The sequence below is a fragment of the Chroicocephalus ridibundus genome, chromosome 3 (genome assembly GCF_963924245.1).
Source record: "Chroicocephalus ridibundus chromosome 3, bChrRid1.1, whole genome shotgun sequence".
NCBI lineage: Eukaryota > Metazoa > Chordata > Aves > Charadriiformes > Laridae > Chroicocephalus > Chroicocephalus ridibundus.
The window spans coordinates 56,343,956-56,367,960 of record NC_086286.1 but is presented as its reverse complement, the minus strand read 5'-3'; the positions used below and the strand labels follow the sequence as shown (position 1 = coordinate 56,367,960).

The following is a 24,005-nucleotide window of genomic DNA, read 5'->3' as shown; positions in this document are numbered from 1 at the left end:
AGACCTTCTTTCCTAGAGGCTAGAAAAGAAGCGTAGGCCTTCTGTCCTAGAGGGTACATACTTCTCTTGAGGTGGGATTTTAATTTCTAAAGTATACCATGTCTGAATTTCTGCAATGGTGCAAGTGGTGAGAATTTCATTTTGTCCTACTGCTGCAGTTTTCTTATTCAGATGGATAATTCAAAATTAACATGAAAGCTCACTGAAGAGAATCTCCTGTTGTTTTTTTTTTAATATGTTATCATAAAAAAAATTTAGAGATCCTTGACAACCCACTGTGATTTCACCCCTTCTATAAGATCATCAGCCAATGTTAACATTTACATCTGAAATGTGAGTTATTTGTGGTTCTCTATCAGTTGGAAATGTTTGGTGGAAGGTCTTTATTAAATAAATCAGGTCTGGTCATTCTATCTCTAAATTCTAAAGGAAGAGCTTTGCTGATTGTGTATACTTCTGTGATCGTGATAGCATGTTAATCTTAACTTTCAGGAACGTAATGCTCATTGTTTCTTACTGCTGCTGTCTGAGTCGGGTGCAGCCATGACATATGTTTAAATGATGTTTTGCTTTGCTTGCTTTCATGTGTTAACTAAATAAGTTGCAGCAAAATTTACTGAAATGTTGACCAAAGTTGATTGATAATGCATGTCTTGAATGACTTGGTGTATGCAGATGAGCTGGAGGAAGATGAGGAAGAATCTGACACAGAACTAGAGCGACAAAATATTGAAGAGCTTTATGACTTTGTAAGGCACACCCATCAGCAGGATATCCAGTTACTGAGAGAGGATGTGCAGCATCCTGCATTAATTCCTATCCTGAGGCCATACCAAAGTGATGCCGTCAACTGGATGCTTCACCGAGAGAACCTCACAAGCAGTGGCAAGTATTTAGGTCTGGAAAAATTGCATAAATTGAGGAAGGTGGCATTGTATTGTCAGCAGTAATGTTTTCTTGCTGTTTGATTAGAAGCTTTGTTAATTGTTTCATTACTGTTTTTATAAAAGCTGTTTTTTTGGTAGTATGCTAAATGATAAACCAAACTGCTGAACAGGAGTTGATGTCTCTTGTTGGTCATGAAGCACTGTGGAGGTAGACATCTGCTTTTTGTCTCTAAATGTCATAGTAAGGCTGTGAGTAATTCTAAGCAATGTGCTGTTTATAGAGAAACCTCATAATGGTAACATGAACTCTTTCTCCATAGAAAATGCACTGCACTTCTTATGGCGGGAGGTCACCACTCTGGATGGAGTAAAAATCTACTATAATCCATTTACTGGCTGGTATGTTTTTATAGTTATCTCTTTCTGAGAACACCTCAAGGTTGTACTTTGTGAAAACCTTATTGGCAGCTTTTGCTTGGAGGATATAAGCTAATCCATAACTGCCACTTTTCGGTTGGCAACTAAAGAATTAGAACAGTGATATCTTTAATTTGGAAAAAAAAAGGGGACAAACTGGACTATATAATGCACAGGTAAATATGTAAATCTTGAGTTGAAGACATCATTCTTAAAGCTTTTTTTAATTTCAATGCAAATTTGTCATTTTAAGATTAACATTTTTTTAAATTAGAGCATTGGAGGCTTTGACCTTCTGATCCAATGTTTTTAAAATCTAAGGGAAGGAGGCAGTGTAATGCTTTTTATTGATGCTGGATATTGCATTACTAATTCTGTTTCACTTTTCTCATTAATTTGGTTAGAACAGAACCTTTTGATTGCTAGTTTGCTTCTTATTTTTTTTCCCCTACATAACTTTCAGATATTTAACACATGTGAATATAAATATATTTCAATTTTTTGGAGACTAATTTTATGCAATGCTAAGGTTAGCAAAGCAAGGCCTGTTAGGAGGGGAAAAAATCCAAAAACTTCTGGTGTACATATTTGTCTTGGTCAGATTTGTACACCCAAAAAGCTTGCTAGCTTTTGTCAATCTCAGCTTATCTAATAAGAGATAATGCCTTACCTTACAAACTTTGCCTTGCTGAAGCTATTCTCTCTGTCTCTCTGAACATTTGCATCTCTGTCACACCATTCTGTAGTTACTGACTTTCATTTGGGGAATATACTTGAATTTTAGTATTATCCGTGAGCATCCGATTGCTGGACCCCAGTGGCCTGGAGGTATTTTGGCAGATGAGATGGGTCTCGGAAAAACAGTAGAAGTGTTGGCTCTTATTCTGACTCATACCCGACCAGACATTAAACAAGATGATCTGACATTACCTGAGGTAAGAAAACCAGAATAAGATTTAGTATGAAGAAAATACTTTTCAGAATTAATAGAACTGCACTTCTCTTGAGTTTATTGCTTTCTGCTTTATAGAAGTCCCGACTTAAAGCAGGATTAAAGTACAGTGAAAGTTTTTTGCTTTGTAGGATGTGACACTTGGTGGCATAAATAGTGGGATGGTTTGCATGAGAAGCGATTGGTAGTTTGCTGTTGTTGAAGGGTGTTAGCAGACAACTGTGCTGTTAACAGGCTGTTGGTAGTTTATGTGCAATCTGGGAGCGTATAAATTTGTAGTTTAGTCTACTATATGGGAAATCATTCTCCCTTTCACATCATTGTATTGATGAGTATCAAACATTCATTAGACATACGTTCTGTGCTAAAAGAAGGGATGATTTAAACTCACTGAATAAAGATTTTTGCTTTACCTCTGTTTCATATAGCAAATAGGCTTTTTTAGCAACAGTTTTCCGTCTTTCCACTTTCCTCATCATACATCCTGTGAAAACTTAGCACATTCACTAAACCCACAAAATTCTCTCTGAAGGGAGAGAACCTTTATCCTTTAGTAAACTCTTAACACTTCCCTGGGTTCCATCCTTTTGAATTCATGGCAGTGAGTTTCATTGTACATCTATTCTTAACGATCTCCTGCCTGCTTGTAATTTTATCAGTTAAAAAGACCTAATTCTCAAAGAGGGACTAAGATTCTTCTTAAATGTGTCAGAGGGTCAGCACTGAGGAGTGTGAAGAGGGGAGCATTAGCACTAAAGCATCTGGACATCAACTGTCAGCAATAAGTAGAGACGATAACTTTTGGAGAGCTGGAGTTATGAAACTGTTTCATGATATGAGTAGTTGGGACAGACGTCCTAGCTAACATTTTGGTATCTTTGTGAACAGAATTATATGACATTGCCTGTGGTTAAAAGGCACTATTCCACTCATCCAGAAGGCCTCTTGTCATCTGTATTTTTCTTGTCTTTGTATGATGGCCTGGGAAAAAAACAGACAAACAAACAAAACAAAAGGGCTTTATTCCAACAGAGACTTTCTGGATGACTCCTGGCTTGTGTAAGCCAATGTCAGAGTTACTCCAAGTATATCAACTCAGTGTAGTGATCAAACAGTGTCTGGAGTTTCATTGCAGTTACTGTTTAAGAACTCTGCAAAGCAACCAATTGGACAGGGCAGAGTGAAGTGTTGATGAATACAACTATAAAACAATTAATCATAGATATATTGGCACTATGTTTGTTCCAGCTTTGGGATTCTTTTTTATATCCCTGTTCTTGAGTATATATCTCCTTGAATTAAATATCAGTAATAATTATGTAAATGTTTGGGGGGCAGTCCCTAAAAAGAGAAACTTACTTGTTATACAGCTAACTAGGGCTTTTCAATCTGTATTGCTTACCTCCCTTTCTGTTTCTAGCTACATATTAAATATTATATTTTTCTCACCCCATCAGTAACCTAGGTCACTTAACCTAGTAATCGCAGAACCTAGTAATCTATGGCTATAGATTCCTGCAACTTAATTCTGAAGTAGTGGAGGACGTAAGCGGCTTGCAGGACTGCTCTTTCTTTTCTCAGTGTAGGGTGCTGAACATACTTTGCTGAAAAACTGAACTGAATGTGGTATCACTCTGTACACTAAAAAGGAGTTACCTGAGCAAATTACTGAGATCAGAGCACACATCTATAGCAGATGCTTATTTTCAGATGTGAAAGGATTAATGAAGTTCAGAATTACTGTGAAGAGACATGAGCTAATAACTATTTAATGTTGTCTGCATTAGGGTAAGCTTGTGAACTTCTTTGTTCCACCTAAACCTTTAGAAGGAAATAAAAAGAAAAAAACAAAGGAGATGGAGCTTAAACTGAAGGAAAAAATACAATATCCCAGTAAGTATTTCTGATGACTCTTTAAAATACACTTTGCTTTTGGCATAAGTCTTATATTGGCCACTGACCATGAGTTCAAGGCTACTCTTCACTTCTGCAGAATGAAGTGATTCTTTTGCTGAGCGCTGTGATGTAGGATTGCATGCTGCAAGCAAGTGATCCACGTTTAAAAATAAACTTACCGATTCAGCTCTCTGTGCTACAGAGCTCCATGTAACTTAAAGGTCATTGTAAGAGAGTTTATGCATTTAACTGAAGTACACTGTCTTTTTATAAGGTTCAATAAGAAAATTGAGTGACTTGTTTCTGTTGCTGCTCAATGTTGTCTTAAAACCACTGAAAAACAGCTATTTTTGGGGCTACCTTAAGTAAAGCATCGCCAAACTTCTGCCTGTCTCTTCTTTTTTTTTTTTAATTTTTTAGGTGAACATGATGTTTAGCACTCTCTTTAATATGCATTCTCTGAGGTAACTTTCATTTTATCTGAGCTGTAAATTTCTTTTGCCTTGATTCTACACATAGGCTTACGAGTGATGATATTAGCAGCTGTAAAGGAAATGAATGTGAAGAAAGGAGCATCCATTATTGCAATATTTAAGTACATCAGTTCTATATATAGGTATGACATACAGAGAAATAGACGGCTTCTCAAAAGAACTCTAGAAAAACTACTTGCAGAACAAGTAGTAGAGCAAGTCAAAGGACATGGTCTGGCTGGGTCTTTCAAGCTGGGGAAGAATTACAAGGAACAGAAGAAACGAGAAAGAACCAAAGAGCAGGTAAAAAATGCTGCCATAGTTACTTCAAAGAATCTTGCAAAACCAGATCTTATTTCTACCAATTGCATGCTGCTGTCTGTGTCTGTGTGCGCTAGTTCAGTGCCACTGGTTTATTGATAAAAATGAAGAAAACTGCAGCATTTGCTTTGACGTTCATGAAGAAAGCAGCAGAAATCATAAGTAGATCAAATTTGGGGCTAAAATGTTAACTACATCTGTCATAAAACTTTTAAAATAGTGCTGTGGGGGCTGGCAGATGTATTGTTCTTACTGTGAAGTTGTCTTTTAAACACTGGTAAATATTAACCAAATCCTCAAACTGGAAAGTGATATAAAATCTTAATATCTATCTCATGATGTGTTTATATGTTCCAAAAAAATCAGATGAGGAGAAAGTCTGACATTCTTGTTTAATTTTGCTTTGTAGATAGCCAGGACTTCAGAAAGCATTCAGAAGAAGCAGTTAATTGATGCTAAAACTCAAACCAAAGAATCAAGAAACAGTGAAAACGTCCCTAAAATCCCTTTACAGGTGGCTATCACCATGGAAGACCATGATTATTGTACAACTAGCAAAAATAACAGGAAATCTGAAGCAGATTATGAGAACTCTGTAAAAGAGATTAACGTTCAGGAAGAAGCCGTGGTCCCGAAGTCTCCTGATTTGCATGGCAACGTCCTTGTCTGCAGTGACGTGAGCAGTCATCCCGACTTTGGTGTTTCTAAAACTACAGCTGATGTCCAGCAGGAAGTTCCAAAGGACCAGTCCTCACATTCCAAAGAACATGCTGGCAGTAGTGTACAACATGCCAGTTCTGTATTTCCATTTAATACTTCTGAATATCGTTTTGAATGCATCTGTGGTGAGCTTGGATTGGCCGACTATAAAGCTCGTGTGCAGTGCCTGAAATGTTACTTATGGCAGCATGCAGAATGTGTAAACTACAAAGAGGAAAACCTGAAGATCAAGCCCTTCTACTGTCCCCATTGTCTCGTGGCAATGAAACCAGTTTCCACAGGAGCAACTCTGATAATTTCTCCGAGTTCTATTTGTCATCAGTGGGTAGATGAGATCAACAGGCATGTAAGATCATCTTCTCTTCGAGTTCTGGTAAGATTATGTAGCTTCATATTCTGGAGACTTATTTTCATCAAGGTTCGGGGCTTCCTGTCTGATACTATATTAAGTAAAATTCAGATGTTTCTTTGTCCTTTGTGTCAGAACTCTACGTTTCTTGCTATGAGACCAATGCTGTGGCAATGCACGGTGCGTTTGTGTCCCAGAAAGAGTATCTGCATTTAGTTCTTCATTTTTTCATATCAGTTGGTCACTAGGAGATGATACAGTGGACTAGATATCCTTATCAAATGGAAGCAAATTTTGAGCAGTTGTAGCAACAGGTGGTTTCTGAGAGGGAAGGCTGTTTGTGTTGGGTTTTTTTTCTGAAAAATTACCAAGGAACTTAGAAAGGTTTAACTATAGGTGTTTTGGCAGTGTCAAGTCACACTGTACGCTTGCAGCAAAGCATCTCTCTGACAGTTGCTTCTCACTTTGTTCTAGATAAAAACAAATGCTTCAGTAGGTAAAGAGTTTACTTTTGAATTTCTGGTTTGAAGGCTTTACAAAAACATCTTGGCCCTTGGTGTTTACTGAGAATAACACCATTGCAACTTGGGTGTTGCCTCTATAACATCTGCTGTATTTATTAGGATGTTGCTTGTCTGAATACCTTGTGTTGTCCTTTTATTGATTTCTAATAGCTCTATCACTAAAATAAACCTAATTAAACCTAATTGTACATATAGTAACTATGGCTATACAAGATTTTTTTTAATATAGTTAACACAGTATTCAAGGGTAGCCATTGTCTTTTATTAATGATGTAGTCAAGTTTTGTCCTTTGTATTTTTGTTAGACAAGAACCTTTGTAATGATACAGTGCTTTAAGAACTGTAGATGTTTTGAATAAAATAACAGTAGTAGTAGGTTGATAAAGAGGGGGAAGCTTTGTATTCAGGGATATATCTGATACTTTCAGCTATTCTGCATAGATGCCTAATGTATAAATGAATTGTAGGCCTCCAGTAAGCCATTTGTGTGAGCAGTCTAATTAGCTTTAGTGCAGCTACTAACAAGTGTGTAAAACTTCAACAGTCTTTGTAGGACCCAGTGCCAAGTTTTATACCAGCTTTGATGAAAACTGTCAGAAATAGATTTACATGATAACAGTAAAATAGCTTAAATACTGAATGTTAGTACTTTACGCTGTGTGACACCTTCCATTCTAAGACAGTTTTCATTTTCTTTTAACTGCCAACTGTAAGTCATCCGGACTTGCTTTCAGTGTTGCTTCAAAATGAAAATTTGTTGGGCGTTTTTCTGTAAAGTTAAAACGAAAATAGTGCAGATGTTTCAAAGAACCAGTTTCCCATGTTAAGAGGTTTTGCATTGCATGTGAAGGGTGTTTTTTATTCTTTCAACTGCCTAGAACCCATGGGAAATTCTAATGGTTTTATGTAATAGAACAAGGAATTAAAATTTATCAGTAGGTTTTGCTTTGTGGCAGGCTGTCTTTTCCTGCTGCTGTGAAAACAACCAAAACTTGGTCAAGTTGTAAACCTCCAGAAAATCTGTTCACAAATACTTGAAAGAGATCATTAGAGTTTGACAGCTATTTTTTTTCTTCTTAACAGTTGCTTCAGCAAGCATGCTCTGTTGTTTCTTTGGTTCCCCCCCTATTCTCTCTCTTTTGTTCATGTGCATTGACCTGGTGGCACATGTTCTGTTGCCACACTCTGGGGCTGAACAGAAATTTTCTGCAAGTGTTTCAGTCAGTTGACAGAAACATTGTTGTCATAAGGTACAAATGTAGAGGAAGATTATTATTGGAAGAAAAAGTATAGTTAACAGTGAAATCATCAGTGAAATCATGTGCTGAAATAAGGGGGAAATCAACTAAGGTTTTATAGAGTCACATTAATTTGGTATTTTTGACTATTAGTTGCATGAATTAAGAGAACATTAAATTTTGTGACACTGTGAGGGACTGAAAGATGGTGTGATTTTCTTAAATGGTAAATGTGTTTGTAGGTAGTTGCGGATAAACGCTAACCAAGATAGTCCATTCTTATATAATAAATCATGAAATCACAGAATGAGAGATAAATAGAAAGATGCTAGCACTTTGAAAATGAGATTAGAATATAGATTTTCTTTAAAAGATAGGGATATTCCTTTAACTGTCAGAAGAAAGCCTTATCTATTTTAATATTGTAATTAATATACAGATCTAGATGAGTGGTAAGAAGTCACTGAAGATAAAATCATTAAAGTAAGCAATGGATGCCTAGAATTTTGAAGTAGGTTTCTGAAGCAAATTGGAAACAAGAGAAATAATCTGTTTGAGAAGGGGAAAAAAAGGCAATTGATACGTAGCTCTAGTAATAATTGTTCTTAGTAGCTAAAAATTCTGGAGATTAAAAAAGCACTTCTATTCTGAAAATATATTTTGATTGCGTACAGTACCATTATTTGATATTATTTTAACATGTTTTGGTATTGTAAGTGTATTGGGACTCATAATACATGCTGTATTTATTTTCTTTAGGTACAGAATGTTACCATGGGGAAGCATATAGTAAAATCTCTGGTTTAGCTTATTTTTTTTTTTTGTTTAAACTGCTGTGTGTTTCTGAAAGTATTATACTGAAAACGACAAGGGATAGAAGAAGAATACTTCTGATATTAGAACAAATGTCAATATGAAAGATTTATAACAATATTCTGTTGGTGCACAGGGATTGTTTCTTTCTAGGGTATTCTTTCTATCTCATGAGTCTCTGTAGAGATCCTTTTTGTAGACAGAACATTACCCAGAGTATCATTTCTGTTGTTTTAAATATTTCACTACATACTTCTGTCTTTGCCTAATCATCCATGAAATTTTTGAGGCGATGGGGAGAAAGGTAAAATACATCTACAGTAAAGGAGAGGAGAGGACTGCACATGTAACTCTGACTTACATAATGTTGCTCTGTACAACATTACAGAATACTTAATCTTGCAAACAAGTGGTATAACAAATAACTGTTGCAGAGAATACTGAAGCCTTTTCTTCAAAGGAGAAAAAAAAGGTTTTGCAAAGATACAAACAATCATACATAAAAATGTTGCATCAGTGTCCATGTTGTGTTTACTATCTGTGTTACTTGTATGAAGTTCCCACCATGCTACTATATGAATACAGGTTTTATGAATGGTTTCATATTATATGAGCAATAGTGCTAAAAGCATGCATGTATTAAGCTGTACTGGTATTTTTGCTTTTTTCATTGAAGTGTCTCTTACCTTCATTCTTTGCTGTTTTGCTATTGAATACAAATCTATATAGGTGTATCAAGGTGTGAAGAAGCATGGCTTTTTGCAGCCACACATGTTGGCAGAGCAGGAGGTGGTTATCACAACATATGATGTCCTCCGCGCTGAACTGAACTATGTAGATATACCCCACAGTAACAGTGAAGATGGGCGCCGTTTCAGGAACCAGAAGCGGTACATGGCCATCCCAAGCCCCTTAGTAGCAGTGGAGTGGTGGAGGATCTGCCTTGATGAAGCGCAAATGGTTGAATGCACTACTGCAAAGGTATGACATTCCCAGTCATCTGTTTATTTAACTTGGAAAGGTTTTGACAAGCTTATTGTAAATAATGCAATAGACTTCCCTCTCCCTTCTCTTAACGTTCAGCGCGCTCAGGTAATTTGTCCTTGTAGCTTGTTTTTCAGAAATGAATTTTCTGTTGGAGTTATTTACTATTAAATGGTTCTCCTGTTGGAATTTTGGCAGACTCTGAAGTATATCCAGCTCAAAAAACACTTAACATAATCTGTACTGACAGTTTAAAGAACTAGGTCATCATGTTGTATATGGTGTTTGATAGTTTCAAACAAGAGACTAGCCTGTTCAGAGGCATAGATATGTCCTTTGGGCCCAGAAGCTAAAATAGTCAGCAGTCTGTCTGCAGACTCTAGGGCTGCAGTCTGCAGAGGGAGATTATTTTAATTAGTACTTGTCCAGTCTTTTTGCCCAAGACAGGAAGGCAAAAATGCTGCTTACAAGGCTTTAATTTTTTTTTAATTCATATACAGTTTCTTTTGCTGTTTGCCTTTTTTTGAATCCTTAATTGCACTTGATTACTTGGAAGTGGATATGACTTTTATCAACTTTCAGTTTCCCTTCAAAAAATCTCAATAACTTGATACACATTTTTATAATATATTGTACAAATGATGCTTATAGGCTTGCTAATTTTACGTATGGAAAAGGTGTTCATACTTCTTAAAAATAAGGTCCGTGTGTTTTCAGTCTGTGTTCCACTATGTCTTTGTTTTTTTCTTTCCTACCGTTTGTTCTATTTTCTCTTGCAAGGCTGCTGAAATGGCACTCCGTTTAAGTGGAATCAATCGCTGGTGTGTCAGTGGCACTCCTGTGCAGCGAGGATTAGAAGGTGAGATGTTATGTAGCGGTGTCATCTGTGGGTTTTCCTTGTGCTGATAATTAGGTAGTGGTTTGAAACGCTTAAAATGTCTGCTGGTTTTACTCTGAATTCATTAGGTGCTCTGACTTGGTAAGCATAAACCTTAAGCATGTAATAAAGCCATTAATAAATGTATCAATGTAAAAAATGCAGAGCTGAACTTTCTTTATCTTCCTGAGTTAGATAACACTTTGGGGAGTAGAGAAGCTGTGTGTCGAACAGCTAACTCAAGTCTGTTCTTCAGTTTTCACTTACAGAGTGGGTAAATATTAACCCCTCTCTATTGCAGCTAAAGATACTCTGCTCTGGTTACGGAATCCTTCTAACTCTCAAATACAGCAAGCAAAGCTGTATTTGCTTTTTGCATAGCCCTGTATGAACTACTGTGGGCATCAGCTGCCATGAACACAAATTCTAAAAATCGTTCTAAAGGTTTATGAAACTGTCTAAGTCCTTATGTAAGGACTTAATGAATTGAGATGTGTGGAGTAGGGAGCTGTATGTTAGCAGGTGTCATTTATCTTGTCTTTTTGTGATGTTCTCAGTTTCTGAAGACAGGCTTAGGCAGAGATAAAAAAAAAAGGAACTGACTAGCTTTATCTCCCTGTGTTCTTTGATGGATGAGTTTGCAATGGTTTGCATGATGCAATGAGTTTGAAAGTGGATAAATCACTGTAAGCATTTGTGTGTGCGTTTGTGAACTATTGTTCAGATACCAAACTATTATAAAAGTCAATATTGTAGATTAATTAATTATGGAATTGTGAACTAAATTTATAAATACACATAATAGTTGTGAGAATACATAGGTAATAAAGCAAACACTGTAGAAGGAAGTGATTGATTTGGCTGTCATGATTGACTTGTTCAAGTCCTTATGTGTGATAATGTTGATTTAATACGTATCTGAAATGTCACGTTGTCCATAATAACGTGTTGGCCAGGTGCTTAGGCTATATTGAGGCAGTGCCCGCCACACAGGGGATGAAAACTGCTGGCTAATTTAAATCTGTGCCGCTGCTGCTGTAATAAAGTGGGATAGGACCTCTGGGTAAACAAATGCTTCCTGCAGAGAAATGGTTCCCAGGATTTTTCTTCTCCTGGCCTATGATGTATTTGGTGAATGTCTTATGGCTCTCAGCTGAATACCAAAATTACCATAAAGCTAACAGAGCAAAGAACGTAGCCATCAGATCTTTAAGAGCTATCTATGATACCGTCATACAGTTCTATTTCTGTATTGTCCACGTGCAGCATTTAAACTTGTGCTTCTGTATTTTCCAGTAAGATTTAGATACAAGCTTAAAGTCAGTATGTCCTTAAATTTCATCCCCAAGATTATGGCTTTCTGAATTGGGCAGAATTAGCAAGCTGTATTCTCTCAATTAGTAAGAAAACTAATAAAAGTGTGTTTTGTTAATTTCTTCTGTCTTAGTAGAAAAGTGAAAGTCTTCTGAATTGCAGCTCCTTTTAGAATGGTGGGCAACAAACAGTTGGTGCACAGCAGGCTGTGAAGTAATGATACTGAGCAATATTGTTTTCGAAAAACCTGGCAAACCCAGTTAACCATATGCAATCGTGTAATTTCTGCCTCTCACCCCTGCTCTGAATAGGTTTGAATTCAATGCTCTGTTCTTCTAAACTTGAAATTAGGGAAGTGTCTCACAAATAGTTATACTCCAGCAAGTTCTATCAAAATCAACAACCAGCTGAAGCAGAGAACCCCCACCCAGTCTCCTGTCTCAAATTAGCTATTTTCGTGAGGGAATTACTAGAAAACAAGCGGGAAAGATAATGGCCAGAATGTAGTTGCTTTATGCCTGGTAACCTTTCTGTGAAAGTTAGGTTTTTTTGGAGTCATACTGTGAAGTATTAACACACAAACACTGTTACTAAACCACTTTCTTTTCTTGGCAGATCTGTATGGATTAGTCCTTTTTCTTGGAGTTGATCCTTACTGGGTCAAACATTGGTGGGACCAACTTTTATATCGACCGTATTGTAGGAAAAATCCCCAGCCTCTCTACAGTCTAATTGCCAAGATAATGTGGAGATCAGCAAAGAAGGATGTGATTGACCAAGTAAATAATCTTTGGGTTTTACAATCCCTGAACATTATTTATCAATAGCTTTATTTGCAAATTACTTACTTTATTTTTTAATTGCAGATTCAAATTCCCCCTCAGACAGAAAATGTGCATTGGCTTCACTTTTCTCCTGTGGAGAGACACTTCTATCATCGCCAGCATGAGGTGTGCTGCCAGGACGCGTTGGCAAAACTCAGGAAGATTTCAGACTGGACTCTTAAGCTTAGTAGCCTAGATAGAAGGACTGTGACTTCTATTCTGTACCCTTTGCTGCGGCTGAGGCAGGCCTGCTGTCATCCACAAGCTGTTCGGGGAGAGTTCCTGCCACTGCAGAAAAGGTGAATTTCTGCCACTTTCTAAATGGCTTGCTTTATCTAAATCAAAACTCTAATTGTCCCTAACAGTGCAAGACGTTGTACAGTTCTCAGCCAAGCCTGATTTTAAGCTGCTTTTATTTAAATATCACGGAATTTTCAGAGTTGGAAGGGACCTCTAGAGATGATCTAGTCCAACTCTCCTGCTAAAGCAGGATTGCCTAGAGCACATTACTCAGGACTGCATCCAGGCGGGTCTCGAAAGTCTCCAGAGAAGGGGACTCCACAACCTCCCTGGGCAGCCTGTTCCAGTGCTCTGTCACCCTCACCGTAAAGAAGTTTTTTTTTCTCATATTTGATCAGAACTTCCTATGTTCCAGCTTGTGCCCGTTACCCCTCGTCCTGTCACTGGGAACCACTGAAAAAGAGTCTGGCTCCGTCCTCCTCCTTAGACCCACCCTTTAGATAGTTGTAAACGTTAATAAGGTCTCCCCTCAGCCTTCTCTTCTCCAGGCTAAAGAGTCCCAGCTCTCTCAGCCTTTCCTCATGAGGGAGATGCTCCAATCCCTCAGTCATGTTTGCTGCCCTATGCTGGACCCTGTCCAGTAGTTCCCTGTCTCTCTTGAACTGGGGAGCCCAGAACTGGACACAGTATTCCAGTTGTGGCCTCACCAGTGCAGAGTAGAGGGGGAGAATGACCTGCCTTGACCTGCTGGCCACACTCTTCCCTGTGCAGCCCAGAATTCCGTTGGCCGCCTTGGCGACAAGGGCACATTGCTCGCTCATGGATGATTTACTGTCTATCAAGAGCCCCAGATCCTTTTCTTCAGAGCTGCTTTCCAGCAGGTCCACCCCTAACCTATACTGGTGCCTGATATTCTTCCTCCCCAGGTGCAGGACCCTACACTTATCCTTGTTGAACCTCATTAGGTTCTTCTCTGCCCAGCTCTCCAGCCTGTCTAGGTCACGCTGGGTGGCAGCACAGCCCTCTGGGGTGTCAGCCACCCCACCCATTTTGGTATCCTCAGTGAATTTCCTGAGGATACACTCTGTCCCTTTGTCCAGGTCATTGATGAATATGTTAAACAATACTGTCCAAGTATTGACCTCTGGGGGACACCACTAGTTACAGGCTTCCAACTCAACCCTGCTCCATTAATCACAACCCTCTGAGTCCTGTCACACAGCCAGCTCTCAATCCACCTCACTGTCCCCTGGTCTAGTTCACACTTCCTCAGTTTCTTAAGGAGGATGTTATGAGAGACAGTGTCAAAAGCCTTGATGAAGTTAAGGTAGATGGCATCTGCTGCTCTGCCCTCATCCAGCCAACCAGTTATAACATCATAGAAGGCTATGAGATTGGTCAAGCATGATTTACCCTTGGTAAATCCATGTTGACCACTTGCAGTAACTTCCTCCTCCTGAACATGCTTGGATATGACATCCAGAACAAGTTGCTCCGTTACCTTCCCAGGGACGGAGGTGACACTAACCGGTCTGTAGTTCCCTGGGTCCTCCTTCTTGCCCTTTTTGAAGGCTGGAGTGATATTTGCCTTCCTCCAGTCCTCAGGCACCTCTCCTGTTCTCCATGACCTTTCAAAGATGATGGAGAGTGGCCAAGCAGTAACATCTGCTAGCTCTCTCAGCACTCGCGGGTGCATCTCATCAGGGCCCATGGATTTATGGATGTCTAGTTTGGCCAAGTAGTCTCTAACCTGATCTTCCTTTACTGGGGAAAACTTCCTCTCTCCAGACCTTCCCCCTTGCCTCCATGGCCTGGGATTCATGAGGGACAGCTTTAGCAGTGAAGACTGAAGCAAAGAAGGCATTCAGTAGCTCTGCCTTCTCTGTGTCTTCCACCCCTAGGGCACCCATCTCATTTGTTAGTGGGCCTACATTTTCCCTAGTCTTCCTTTTTCTATTGATATACTGAAAGAACCTCTTCTTGTTATCTTTAACCGTGGTGGCCAAGATGAGCTCTGCTTGGGCTTTGGCCCTTCTAATTTTCGCCCTGCAGAGCTTCACTACATCTTGGTATTTTTCATAAGTAGCCAACCCCCTTTTCAAATATGCAACTATGCCACACCAAGCTATCTGACCTCAGAAGCTAAATGGGATGCAGTAGGGTAGTTACTGTAATTCTTGTGTTAAAGAACATGGTACCGAGAGGCAGTTTTTTGTGCTGTAACATTTTAACCTTACAATGCTGACGGATACTGGGGTGTTGCAGGGAATAGACTGAGTGTGAAACAAACCAGATTCTTTTTCAGTTTTAAATAAGCCCATTGCTTTTCTTTGTGTCTTACAAAACTCATGTTGATAAATGAGAAAAACGAACAGAATGAATAAACAGAATGGAAAGATTCTTTAATTCAAAGAAAATGTTGTTAATGTGAGGTTGCAGAATTTGTAAATGTAGATCCAACTTGAAAGCTGTTCAGATGCTTTTTTTTTTTTTGCATGCTTTCAAGATCATCTTTCTCACAAGTGCCCTGCAAATACCAGTTAGGTCTCGGCCTTTGTTAGGCCAAAAGCGTGTTGCTAGCACTCCTTGCAAAATGTAGCTGCTACTTTTTCAGTCAATTAGAGTGGGGTTATGAAAGAACAGGCTGTTTCTGTTCCAGGCTTTTGGAGTACTGTCTGTGGTGTTTTTGTTTTTAAGCTATACATGGGGAAGAACTTTTTAACACTGCCAGTGTTATTTCTACTGTTTACTGCTCTTGTTCATCCATTCTATTCAGTCTCTTTCTATCCTTTTATGAAGTTTTGTGGCTTACTCCTTCTCCTTTCTCATACAGGGCACCTACAGTGCCTGTCAGCTCTAACTGACCGCATCTAATTCAGCAGGGACCAGTAGTAGGCACCGTGCTGTAGAACGTTGTGTCTAACAGTCTGCTAGTGTGTAAGCAAGGACTCAAGCACTGGAGACATCGATATTCCCGCCAGCCCATACAAGATTATTTGCATTAAAATGAGCCAGTGGAGCACCAACTGAGCTGAGTATGCTGGGGACAGCCTAGTACAGTTGATTTTGGTGGAATGCTTGCAAAGTGACAGCTGCATAGTAACTGTGATGGAAAAAAAAAAGCAATGAAAACTAAATATTTCTTAAAATAATATGTACAAAGAAAAGTTGTTTCCAAGCACTGTTTACATATCTCTTGTGAACCAAGCTTGACTGCAGCATTGGACATTCACAGAACTGAGAGATTTGGCTCCTGGCTTTGCTTATATGTATGAGAATAATGAAGACATTTGGTGCTAGGAACTTTGATGAAGAAGAGAAACTTACTGAAACAAGAAAGTTGGTGCTGGAGCACATGGATAAGAGAAACTGGCCTGAAACAAGAAAGATGAGTTTGGAGCATATTCTATGCTAGGTGACTTTTTTCCCCACCTGTGTAGTGAAGGCAGTAGATGAGAACATCTACTCAGCAAAAATATAGCCCTCGAAAGGGAGTTTTTCTGGGCTCCTCTAGTTAAACTGAGTGACAAAAAACAACCCTTCTTTTTGTCCTAATTGGTAGTCTCAGGCTATGTATCAAATTGTATACTTTATACATACATCCTTTTGCTCTTATAATTTTTCTTGAATCTGCTGATGGTTTTGAAAATGAAAGGTAGGGTAGGTAGGTAGTGGTAGAAGTATAAGAGCATGAGCAGCAGGTGCTATGTGTATTTGCCAATACCTCTGCAGTATTCAACTAATTGTAAATAGTTATTATATTGATTTAAAGCCTGCTCTATTGTAACACTGTAGTGTAAACTCAAGGAACAGTTTCTGCAAATGGAACAGTGTTACAATGAGAGTAAAATAAAGCCCTAGTCAAGGATACCCTTCCAGCATACCTTGGGCTCAGACTGCACAGGAATTATTTAATCTCTTACTCTACTCTGCAGCGCTAAAAGCTAAATGGTAAATTCTTCTCTAGAAGGTGAATGAGGCTGAGAAGAAGAGTTTTGGGGAGGGGGTAGTGTCTGGTGTCACGGCAGCAATTGGTCACAGAAGCAGTCTCAGCTCAGGTGATGTAGACTGTTGTTGCAGTTTAGTCTTGTCTCTTTGCATCAGTATTCTTCCTGGCTGGATTCTTTGTCCCTTGGCCTTACTCCAAGCTATCCTTCATGCTTCTTTCTCATCTCTATTCTTGCTTTTCCCTCTTACCTCTCCTTTTAATGTATTTTTATGTTAAGCTAATTCTCTTCTGACTAAATTCCTCTCAAGAATTACAAATACTACAAACAAATGTAGAAAAGGAAGTTCAAAATGATACTTGTTAACCTTCGCTATTCTCATTCCACAGATTTTCCTCTTTAGCTTGACACCTCACTTGTTCTGCATGTTTAGATAGGTAGTAGAGGTGAGAAATGTAGTCTCTCAGCTGTTTTCATTTGGAACAGTGTCAAGCGAAATGAGGTTCTTTTTTTTTTTTTTGTCAGTTCACCACTGTAACAGAAAGAGCAAAATATTTTGCCCTGTGAAGGATTATTTTACCTAGTTCTCATTTTCCTCTTGTTTCTTATTTCTTTCTATTTTTAGATGTCAGCCTCTTGACATACTCAAGTTATGGTAAAGCTCTAGCTGGAAGAAAAGTCGACAACTAGAGTCTGGTTTTTTTAATAAGTAAATAAATCTCAAACGGTATTTTGGATGCATGTAACAATCTTTCACGCTGCACAGCATGACAGTTTTACTTCTCTGGTATTGTTGGTTTGTTTCAAATTTGAGCCATTTGGTCTCCATTTCAGCACCATGACGATGGAGGAACTGCTAACATCTCTGCAGAAGAAATGTCGAACAGAGTGTGAGGAAGCTCACCGACAGTTGGTGTGTGCTCTTAATGGCTTAGCTGGTATCCATATCATCAAAGGTAAGAGTGGATGGCTGTAGCATATTCCTTACTCCTTTTAGTAGGCTAATTATGGTTTAGATGACACCATCAAACAGTGGGTTTTTTTTAATTCCGGGAAAAGCTACAGTGAAATCCTGGGAAACTAGAGAGGCTTGTGACAGTGTTTGTAACAAAAAACAACATTCATTCTAGGTATGGTAGAAAAGGATAGATGTAATTTGGCGCATCTCTGAGATGTTTCATAGTATTTCTGGCTCTTTTGTTTTATATTCTGTCTTGATTCTGCCATCTACTTGTATTGGGAGGATAAAAGAAGTCATACTTATGTAATTCTACTTAACCCGCTTTTGTTTTGTCAGTGTCATATTTAGACGGCAACTAGGACCATGTAGCTGTTTACTCATTCTTCCTCCCCCCTCTTTGCCTTTGGAGAAGAGGGAGCAAAAAGAAAAAAAAACTCCACCACCTTGTGGATTGTGATAAAGACAGTTTAATAGAATAGTAACAGAAGAGGAAAATAATAATAATAATAATGGTAAAAGAATATACAGAATAAAGTGATGCAATACAGTTGTTCTCACCACCCCATGATCGATTGCCCAGTCTGTCCCGAGCAGTGATCATGGATCCCTGTACCCCGGCCAACCCCTATTTATATACTGGGCATGACGTCTATGATATGGAATATTCCTTAGGCCAGCTTGTCCTGTTTATGCTTCCCCTCAGCTTCCATTGGAAGCTGAAAAAGTTCTTGACTAATATAAACATCACTTAGCAACAACTAAAATAATATGTGTTATCAACATTACTCTCATACTAAATCCAAAACACAGCAGCTATTAGGAAGAAAACTAACTCACTCCCAGCTGAAACCAGCACACTCAGTACTGCTTTCCAGGCTTCCTTTGGCCCCCTGCTATGCTGACTGTGGAATCTGCTGCTGCCTGCTATACAGCTCTGTCAATATAGATTTTGTCTGAATTGGGAAGAAAAAAAAACTTGAATGGGAAACAAAAATAACAAATTAATAATAAATTAAAACAACGTAGTTATGAATATGAAAGAAAAGCCTCTTTGCTAAATAAAAAGTCTTCTAAAGTTGACAAGCTGCTTGAACTTTTCCAGCTGATGTGGAAGTCTTCCTTCAAAGAGAACAAGCAAACTGCCTGTTCTGTCACTTGCCTTACAGAAAGACTACATTCAGGTTCTCTGGTCTGTAGTTAGTAGGTTTGAAATACTTTGATTGCAGGATGGAGATCAAATTTTTCAGATAGAATTAGGTGCTTGAAAGGACTTTTGTGCAGATTGAATACTTCTAAAATACATTGGTAGCAAAAATTAAGTTTGGCCCTTTTTGAAAAGCAGATTGATGATAATTGCATCAGGTGAGAAACAAAAGCAGGACTGAGGCGAAGTTCTGGCTTATAACTTCAGCCCCTCAGCATTATTGATATGCTCAGTTTTCTTTATCAGCAAAGAGGAAGCACACCTTATATATAAGTAAAGCCATGAATTTATGGTTAGTGTAATTGAAGTCTTATAGGTCTAATTGTTATTAGTCCAGGTGTGATTGTTACAGGCAAAAAAAGAATCACACTTACTTGTTTCTACTGCTTGTCTTGCTTCTATGCTCGCTTTTCTACTGCCCTTCTGGGTCCTGAGATCAATGGTTTGATACTGGTGGTGGCAGTGCTATGGCTAGGTGTCACCACCTGGAGTTCTTCATCAGGAGTAAGATGTTTGTGTTGATGGTTTCTTCTTTTTAACTCAAGGATACAATTAGGGTCCCTTTTATGTTTGCTAGCACACTTCTACACCTTTTTCTTTCTTCATTGGTCTGCAGCTCCATGTTAATACCAAATTTAGTGTACATGATGCCTTTTATGAATGTTACATTCTATTTCTTTGTTCTCTTTGCCCCTAAAACCAGTTTTGTCCAGCTCTAGGTCTGCATTTCTTTGGCTGTGGGTGAGTTGTTTATAGCCATGGCTTCCTTAGTCACTGCCAAGCCTGTGCACCATCTCTTAGCATCCCATGGCTGTACTCCTCTACACCGCATTCTATATCTTTACTTTTCAAGGCCTCTGCTGCTGTTACTAGGCCTGTATTTCTCTACACTACATCGTGTTAGTTGTAAATATCTCATTCTACATAGAATAACTGCTTGGTACTGCTGTCTATATAAAGCTGTGATTGTACCACACAAAGATAAACAAAAGTTTAAAAAAAATAAAATAAAAAAAATTAGCCATAGACACCTAGTGAATTAAAGAAATTGCTGTCACAGCTAAGCCAAGTAAAAGGTCCAGGCAGGTCAAGAAAATTTCAAAGGAGCCCTGACAAGCCTCAACCTTGAGACCTTGCAAATTCAGCACATAGTCCTTTGAGTCCTGTTACTAGTAATGGCAATAATATATTGCCGGACTACAGCCTTAAAACAGGCAACTCTTTCAATGTAAGAAGCAACAAATCTTGTTGAAATAGGGTTGTTCATCTTCCTATATCTCTGGAAGTGTATTTTTGTTTTACTCTGCTATCTGTTTTTATACATTTCATGCCCCCGTAGTTCTCCAAGTATAAGAGTCTTCTAAGACCGTTACTGGTTAAGTAAATTTCTGTCGATTGAGAAAATAAAATAAAAATTGATTTTTCTTTTTGCTGCTTTTCCATATGCAACTTCAATTTTGTCTTTCTTTTTTAATGTATATAAACTATTTTCTGAGAAGTGATTGTGATGTTAGCAGCTTACATCAGTAGTTACGCTCCCTGCATGTACTTAATCATTTCTGCAGTGCGACACGACTTTCATTGTTTTCACTGGAAGAGTGAATAATGTATTTGCAGTGTGAATTTAGTAATACATCACTGCGGTGAGTTGTAGATGACCCTTTTTTTTTTTTTCTAGTGCAACATGTGAGATTTTTTTGGACTTATGCAACTGTGAATACATATTTTAAGATCAAGAAGTCTACAGAACTTGCAGTCACAAAAGATATTTAATTTGGAAACTGCTTTAGTCTTTGTAGAATAGAATACTCTCTTTTACCAGTCTTTTTGGGGGGTGGGGGTGGGGCAGGGAATGAATAGGGAAGATTTGCCTGAAGACAAGCAGGTATTAAACAGCCTCTCTGAAAACATCTTAGTATGTAACAAGTGATGGCCAGTCGTGGCTGTTTGTATATTTTACCAACACAATATATGTATGTTTTTGTTATTCTTTTTTAATTCAGGAGAATATGCACTGGCTGCAGAGCTGTACAGAGAAGTGTTACGATCATCTGAAGAGCACAAAGAAAAGCTCAAAACAGATTCCTTGCAAGTGAGTGAGCATTCAAATGTAGAGAGACATAGTTAAGAACTGGAATACTTTAGATTTAATTTAACAGGTCAGTCTTTTCTTCCTCCCAGCAATGTGCTGAATGACTCTTTCAGCCTACTGTCACTATCATAATGTTTAGATAGGAATCTGTCCAGTGACCTTCACATTTGCTTTCTTTTTTTTTTTTTAAAAAAAAAAAGCTACTGTTTTTCTAAAAACTTTTGCTTGTAAGTCTTCCTGATATCCCAGAAGCAGTGTATGATCTCCACCTGCTGTTCTGCAGTAAACTTAACATGCTGAATTCCTAGACTTGTGTACATGACCATGACTGCTCACATTAATGTGCTCACATATTACATCCTATGAATACAGGATGCTTGGTTTGCATTGAGAATGATGTTACCATGCCAAATGATAGAGAATAATAAAATCGTTGCACTGCAGAAGGTGTTCTCTGAAAGGGCATCAAAACATGAAAAAGAATCAAAGTTAATTTTCTCTTCAGGAAATATATTAATATATTTTGAATACTATATTAAAAATATGAATCTGTTTTCCTGATAAAAAAGCAATGGTTTTTTACATCTTTATATTTCTTCAATAAACACCAGTTCTAAATTAACCAAAATTCTGTAAGCATAACAAGATATTTAAAATGTTAGAGAGATACATAAGAAGTGATCAGTTGTTTGTTTCTTTACTTTGCTTGCTTCACTAAGTTATTCTCTGATTATCTTGCGTGTGGTCATCTGATGGCTCTATTGTACTTTTTGATCCTTCCTTCTCCTTTGTGACTTCCCAGGGGCATTTTTCACTTAGCATAGCTGTACAGCATAGCATAAACTTGTTAAGCTACTCATAACAAGATCATTGTTAATTAAGCTGTTTTACTGGATTACGAATCCAATAAAGCTTTTTTTTCTCAAAATGTACACTGCCTAATATTGCCTCTGTGTAGTAAAATTCAACTTAAAAGCTTAGTTCTTTAAGATAATGGCAAACCATTGTTGGCCAGTGCTCTTCAGTGGCTAAGATAGTAACAGGGCAAAGGTGAAGTAAATCCAGGAGGTGAGAAGGGCACAAGTTCATGATAGTGAAAGTTACTAGTATGAGTTTTTGGGCGATATGTAGTCAGTGTAATATCAGGGGTCTGGTTTGGGATATGTAGGGTGAACCTGGGGAGGAGGAATAGACTTGTCTCACTGACAATCAAGTTTATTTTCCCTAAACATAGACCAAATGGTCATGTTTTAGTCTGTCAACTTTAATTTCAGAAAAGTGAAAAATAAGAAAAATGTTTGAAGCTCTTGGGAGCTGTTTTTTTCCATATACTTTATTTTGCTTTAGATAAGTGTATTGTCTCCTTATAATATTCTGAAAGGTATTTACAAAAGATTGTGCTCTGAGATAAAGTAGTTGTTTTCCATGATAGTCAGGGGCTGTTTTAATTAGGAGGGTGAGTACAGGACAGAATCTGATGACTTGGTATCAAACTTTCCTGCTGATTTGGTTTTGAGTTGTTGAAGAAGGTCTTTTCATGTTTCATTTCCTGTCTCAGTAAAATGAGGAAAAGGATGTTTATTTTCTTTATAAGACGCTTCCAAATTAACAGAGGAAAAAAACCAACCCTAATTTTAAATGAATACTAATTTCTTGTTGTAAGCTTTCATTGCTGTTTAAGCTTTCGTGTCACAGATGTTGCTGCAATGTATTTTTTTCATGATTGCTGTTGACTTTGTCTGTATTTAGAGACTTCATTCTACACACAACTTGATGGAATTGTTGTTGGCAAAGCACCCAGGAATTCCCCCAACTTTACGTGATAGCCAACTTGCAGAAGAGGTAAACATTGTTCATTTTTATATAAATACATTTTGAAAAGCACCTTTTAATTTTTTTATTCTTGAATATATTCTGTAACTAAAGAAATAATGTTAAATAGCTTTCAAGCTAACTACGTACATTTCTTTTCAGGTTAGTAAAATCAAGAGTTGTTTAGTGTGTGAGATGGGAGCAGAAATGTCCAGTAAAATGCTGCTGTTCTGAATGCTTGGTGATCTCTGTTATGTTGTGAGTGTGTTTATTGGAAGTTATGTGATGGTGATCAGTATTTGTCGTCTTATTTGGATATCTTGTGATATTTTATAATTTTTACACAAATTTTATGCATAGGTGGCTTTTTTCTGTTTTAATGAGACTGTTCTCTTAAATATTTTAAGACGTTTCTATCAGCCTTTATAGAAATACTGCCCTCTTTTTTTTATTGGCCTGTAACTCTAGTAATTTTTTAATATCGCCTTCTCCTGACATTATTGTAAAGAGGAGGATTGGAAAATTTGTATTTTGCTTATAAATGTGAAGCAGAGATTGTTTTTCATAGCTATCTTTTGGCAGTAGCTCATCCAAATACCTGAGTCCTGCCTGCTCCTGGTAAACTGACTTCCATCTGTAACAATAATACAATTAGCTTGATAGTAGCAAACAAAAAGAGGGAGTTAAACTCACCCTAAAATGCACAAAATAAAGTTATCTAGTGAAATCAGAATGTAATAGTGAAAGATATTTATTTTATGGATAAATTTTATATGTAAGTAAGTTAAATTGTCCTGTTCTCAGATTGTTCTAGCATCTTTTCATTGTTTACTTACTCAACACAATATATTCTAAAGTAAAGAGAAGTAAGAACTATGAGTTAATTCCAGTTCCTTTTTGTAATGCAGTGTATTCCTATTGTGTTGTTTGGGCTTGTCTAAAAGCAAAATTGTTTAGTTAGCATCTTTGTAGTACTTTATCTTCTCAAATGTTTTTGGGCTTACTAATAAATGCTAGATTCTAGAGAAAAAATTAATGCTAAATATTGTTTTCTAATGAAAGTGGGTAGCATGCAGTCAGCTAACCATTTTAAAACATTATAGTAGCTGGGGAGGCTTTGCATTTTCAATTATTCCTCATAAATACGAGTTGTGCATAAT

General features: G+C 37.8%; 1 protein-coding gene across 6 annotated transcripts in view; it reads left to right on the top strand.

The window, feature by feature from the left end:
- Nucleotides 1-24,005, top strand: part of SHPRH (SNF2 histone linker PHD RING helicase) — a 67,350-nt gene that overhangs the window by 5,792 nt on the left and 37,553 nt on the right. For 5 of the 6 annotated variants that reach the window (XR_010070322.1, XR_010070321.1, XR_010070323.1 and 2 more), the window contains exons 4-16: nucleotides 676-897; nucleotides 1,208-1,286; nucleotides 2,089-2,239; nucleotides 4,044-4,149; nucleotides 4,672-4,928; nucleotides 5,356-6,039; nucleotides 9,320-9,571; nucleotides 10,355-10,433; nucleotides 12,381-12,544; nucleotides 12,632-12,888; nucleotides 17,611-17,732; nucleotides 20,945-21,033; nucleotides 22,783-22,875. Coding sequence is in view for 3 of the 6 variants with exons in the window: in XM_063329244.1 (XP_063185314.1) it covers nucleotides 676-897; nucleotides 1,208-1,286; nucleotides 2,089-2,239; nucleotides 4,044-4,149; nucleotides 4,672-4,928; nucleotides 5,356-6,039; nucleotides 9,320-9,571; nucleotides 10,355-10,433; nucleotides 12,381-12,544; nucleotides 12,632-12,888; nucleotides 17,611-17,732; nucleotides 20,945-21,033; nucleotides 22,783-22,875 (2,555 nt within the window). In the remaining 3 variants the exon portion in view is untranslated. The remainder of the gene's footprint in view (nucleotides 1-675; nucleotides 898-1,207; nucleotides 1,287-2,088; nucleotides 2,240-4,043; nucleotides 4,150-4,671; nucleotides 4,929-5,355; nucleotides 6,040-9,319; nucleotides 9,572-10,354; nucleotides 10,434-12,380; nucleotides 12,545-12,631; nucleotides 12,889-17,610; nucleotides 17,733-20,944; nucleotides 21,034-22,782; nucleotides 22,876-24,005) is intronic. The other variant, XM_063329246.1, reaches the window with a different exon arrangement.